Source organism: Malus domestica, chromosome 02 (assembly GCF_042453785.1).
Source record: "Malus domestica chromosome 02, GDT2T_hap1".
In the NCBI taxonomy this organism is placed as follows: domain Eukaryota; kingdom Viridiplantae; phylum Streptophyta; class Magnoliopsida; order Rosales; family Rosaceae; genus Malus; species Malus domestica.
In genome coordinates, this window is record NC_091662.1 from 15219955 (window position 1) to 15224663 (window position 4709).

General features: G+C 41.7%; 2 protein-coding genes across 2 annotated transcripts; both read right to left on the reverse strand.

The window, feature by feature from the left end:
- Positions 1-263: 263 nt before the first annotated feature.
- Positions 264-1726, reverse strand: WRKY11 (probable WRKY transcription factor 7). The gene is given in 3 exon segments (NM_001293903.1): positions 264-594; positions 713-838; positions 960-1726. Coding segments are annotated over 3 exon segments (993 nt in total). The 5' UTR covers positions 1667-1726; the 3' UTR covers positions 264-434.
- A 1432-nt stretch (positions 1727-3158) lies between these two features.
- On the reverse strand, positions 3159-4232 carry LOC114823005 (uncharacterized). The gene has a single exon (XM_029098269.2). It carries the CDS (start codon positions 4230-4232, stop codon positions 3159-3161), a length of 1074 nt encoding a protein of 357 aa, XP_028954102.2.
- Between the last annotated feature and the right edge of the window lie 477 nt (positions 4233-4709).

Genomic DNA, 4709 nt, shown 5'->3' on the forward strand with positions numbered 1-4709 from the left:
AAAAGCAATCAATCCACGTACTAAATTATCAACCTCTTCGCAATTACGCTGATTCACGGAAACGTGAGTTGGATCAGTTAAATATAACAACATATTTTCCGTCTCCAGAAATTAAAATAATTTAAACTACTTCTTTGTTAAAAGAACAATAAATCACTAGTAGCACCAAATCCACCATCTTCATTTTTTTTAAATAAAGATTTAACTCGGTGTTTCAAGAGAAAAAGGAAATCCCCATATTGTACAGGACAATGAACCAATTTGACTCAACTCATCATCTCCTTCGAGATGGAACTGAGACCAACCGAGTCAAACCGAGTCGGAACTGTAAAAACTACCACCACTACCACTACCAGTACTGCCTGCTACCATTAATTTCCCTCCATAAAAGAAGAAAAAAGAAACTGAAACACAAAAGCTTCAATTTTGATGATCTAAGAAGATTCTAGAATAAGATTGGAGGTCTCTGCAACGGAGAGAGAGTGATTGTGCTCGCCTTCGTAGGTAACCACTAGCATTGCCGCATCGTCCAGAGCTCTCTCTACGTGTTTTCGAGCCGGGCATCCTCTTACACTGCTGCATTTGTAGTATCCCCTGAAAATTCACACAAATCAGAACATGAACTCCCCAATAATTCAGAGTTTTGGGGCCAGAAAACGTCCAACTGAAGCGATTTAGCTCGACAGATCGAAGCTTCGAATCGAAATTATACCTTGGATGTGGAGATCCTTTGATGGGTTTTTGTCCGTACTTTCTCCAGGAGTAATCGTCAGGTGGGATATCGGCCAACTTCAAGCTTATAGCCGGAACTCTCACGATCCTCTTCTGTCTCAGCTTTCTGAAACAAAACCCACAACCCAGAATTTCAATTTAGTCAACAGATTGAGAGAGAGAGATTAATTAAGTTAATCAGAAGCTAGACGATGATTAAGAGAGATTAGAGTTTGAAATAGACCCACCTCTTCTTGCAATGGCAGCGGCCGGAGGACCCAGCACCGCACTTCCCAGACCCCAAGTTCTCGGAGCTGCACTTCCGCTTCAACGAGGCGGAGGAAAGCGGCGGCTTTCCGGCCGAGGAAACCTGGGACAAATTGGTAATTTGAAAAGACGATGACGACATTGGCTGCTTGCTATCGGAGTCTCCGGTCAACGACGATATAAACGACGTCGTAGTTGGATATGAGAAATTTATAGTGGTAGATGAGTCCTTAGTGCTCTCAAGCACCGTACTGTGGTGGTGGTGAGGTGGCGGGATCTGCTGGATCGGCGTCGCATGGTAAACCTTAGTGGACTCTAACGGTAACGGAACATGCTTGACGAGGATCTCTTGGCTCTGGTTTTGGGTTTGAGAAGACGATCCGGAACTCAAAGTCAAAGGGGCTCGCCGGAACCGGGCGTGGCCGGTCCGGGTCCGACCAAGAAGAGAAATGACCTTCTTGAACTTGGAAACAGCGACGTCCGCGACGGCTCTGCAGTCCATGTCCATAGCCGTCGACGGATATTTCCCTTGGTGCTGGTTCTGCTGTGCCTGGGACAGCAAGCGAATAAGCTTCTCGACGCTCTCGAGGCCGGAAGCCGCTTCCTGCACGGCGTTCTCTTCCAACTTGGCGGAGAAGCTGCTGCTGCTACTGATGGTGTTTCTGTAACCCATGAAATCAACGGCCATATCTGACCCTCTCGAGCATAACAAGGAAAAGGAAAAGCGAGAAGAACAGAGAAAGCAGAGAGAGAGAGAGAGGCAGAGAGAGAGAGAGAGAGAGAGGAGGAAAAGCGTACGGGAGAGAGGGGAAGGGGTGTTGATAAAGAAGGGTTTGGGATGCCGACGGGCTTAAGAGGTGTTTGTTGAAATGCGTCTGTGGTCAAAACTACGGCATCTAATAATCTGATGGGCCACTACCATTTGCCTCAAGATGTAGGTGCGAATAAGATCCAACCACACCACACAAAATTGCAAATTAGAGGTTTTCCAACTATCTAATGGTATTCTTTTTCGTTGTAGACTAGAGTTTTGTTGGTTTGATTATCGTTAAAAACAAATTTGAATCACATTATTACAAATTTATTGTAAAACTTAACCTATATTTTTAATTTTTTAATATAATAATATCGTTTGTTCGAAAAAAAAAACACCAGCTTTGCTATTGCCAGTACTGGAAGAATATGAATAAAATGCATCATGAATTTTTATTTGAAAATAAATTCCGCAATAATAAAAAGAAAATTTTTTATCGTACAGCCTCAATTTCCTTTCTTCAATTTATTAATAAATCTCTTATGTGAGTCTAATTTAACACTTTAATTACAAACTTAAATTGCTAAACTAAAAGCTTGGGTGGTGTATTATGTTGCTTTTTCTTCTGCTTTGATGTTTAAATGATTAGACTAATAGAATTTTGATGCTTGGTGTCGGATGAATCTTGACCTTGCTTTTGATTTGGGTCCTCTTTAGTCTTATCCAATTTCAATTTGGTCAAAGGTGGCGCCGGAGCCGTTGGATTGGAGATTGACGTGGACGATCGATTGATGTGAGCGAGTGTGAGTGTGGACCAATTAAATTGGAAACAGAAATAATTTAAGAGAGAGGGGAAAGAGACAGAGTAGGTGCGTGGCAGCCTGATACAGTTGACTTTGTCTCACGCTAACTTTCTTTCAAAACGTCCACATTTTTCTTTCATTTCTGTCATCCGACAGAGGCTTATTGACTTGGTGTTGGGTGAATGAGGCCAAGGGGGTTGAGCTGTATTTTTATTCTTGGACGGGTTAAGTTTTGTTGCAACTTCCACAATTTAGTAATAATTCTCTTTATTTAGAGATACAAGTTTTTATGTTCTACGGTTGTATAAAACGAGTTTTTTTATTTTTTTTAAATGAGTACGATATTCATTAATAACTGGAACAAACATACAAATAGGGAAAGAGTGCTAACATAAGGTCTTGGTAAAAACCTTTCCGGAAATTAACCCGAATAAAAAGAAAAAAAGTGTCCCGCACCAATAAAATAATAAAGGACTACATTCCCAAACAACCAAATGTTAACTGTGAAGACCATCCTCCAACAAGAGATCAGAAATTAAATCAGGGGGTTCCTCAAACCACAAAGCCGGGTGATCCAAAGTTAAACTGAATGTAGCTAGACGATAAGCCACCAAGTTTGCATCTCAACGTACAAAGCATGCTTTCCACCATTTAAATGACTGCATAATCCTTCTGGTGTCCTCCAATAATAGCCCAAACGGTCCTTGATTAACCACTACATTGTTTTGAATTGCAGCAACTACAAGCAGAGTATCTCCTTCCAAGATAACCTGGTCAGCACACCACTGAAGTGCAAATACAGCAGCTTCCCAGGCTGTAGCAACTTCCGCCTGCATCGAAGACCCAATACTTGCCAACCTCATAGCTAAAGTTGCAACAAATTCTTTCGCTGCATTCCTAATGATAACGCCAACACCACCCATAGTTGCATTAACATCCCATGCCCCATCAAAATTGCACTTGAGCCATCTTTCCAATGGTGTCCTCCATTGTTGCGGGTCAATGGGCTTGTTGTGCTTTGGAACCACATTCCACTTCTTAAACTCAATCAGACAAGTCTGTGCTTGTAATTGAATGTCATGTGGTGGTGAGATCGATCCCATCCAAATTAATTCATTACGGGAAGTCCAAATCTTCCAGAGTAAGACCAACACCAAATCAAAGTTGTCCAGAGTAAGAGCCAAACTAGATAACCACTCCTGGAATCTAACCTCTCTGTGCCGCAACATTTGTAGCCCCAATGGACTAGAAAACCATATCGTTGCTACTCGAGAATAATAAAGAAAGTCATGTTCAATTGTTTCGGGAGTGTTGTTACAAAAGGGACAACAATCATCAACAAGAATCTTCCTCTTCTTTAAATTAACTCTGGTTGGCAGAGCATTCAAACAGCTCATCCAAATACATATTTTTACTTTACTTGATACATTAGCAAGCCACATAGCCTTCCAAAGGAATTGAATCTCCTCTGTCGTAGCAGAACCAATGGGTATATCACCGCAAACTTCACTACACGACCGAGCAACAAAGTATGTGCTTTTAGTTGTAAAATTTCCTCTTGGTTCTTTCACCCAAATCAACTCGTCAGGGGGATCAAATAAACTCAAAGGAATGCTCATAATAAGATTGGCCTCCTCTTTGAAAAACATCTTGCAAATCAAAGGCTCATTCCACTGCACACGGTTCAAATTCACCATAAGGGAGCGCACGGTGAGGTTTGGGTGAAAATCGTTTGGTATAGGGCTAAAGACCTTGGCATAATTTTCTCTCAGGAGCCAATTATCCCCCTATATTTTAATATTCAAACCATCTCCCATCCTCCAATGTGCTCCACGCTGAATCAATATTCTAGCAGCCACCACACTCTTCCAGCTGTAAGACGAGTTTGACTTCACCGTAGCATGAAGAAAATCCGTAGTAGGAAAAACAGGCTTTAAAAATTTGGGTAACAAGATATTGGGGGTGGTGAATAATACGCCATCCCTGCGTGGCAAGATTGAAAGCTACAAGTCTTTAAACCCCAACCCTCCGTCAATTTTAGGCTTACACATCTTCTGCCAACTTACCTAATGTATACTCCTCTTCCCCGCTTCTTTTCCCCACCAGAAATGTGCTATCATCTGGTTTAACTCGTCACAAAACGTTTTCGGAAGCAAATAAGTCTGCATAGTATA

What these genes read in the sequence shown, in the direction of transcription:
- LOC114823005 (XM_029098269.2), bottom strand. Translation starts at nt 4,232, where the DNA reads ATGGTGAATTTGAACCGTGTGCAGTGGAATGAGCCTTTGATTTGCAAG.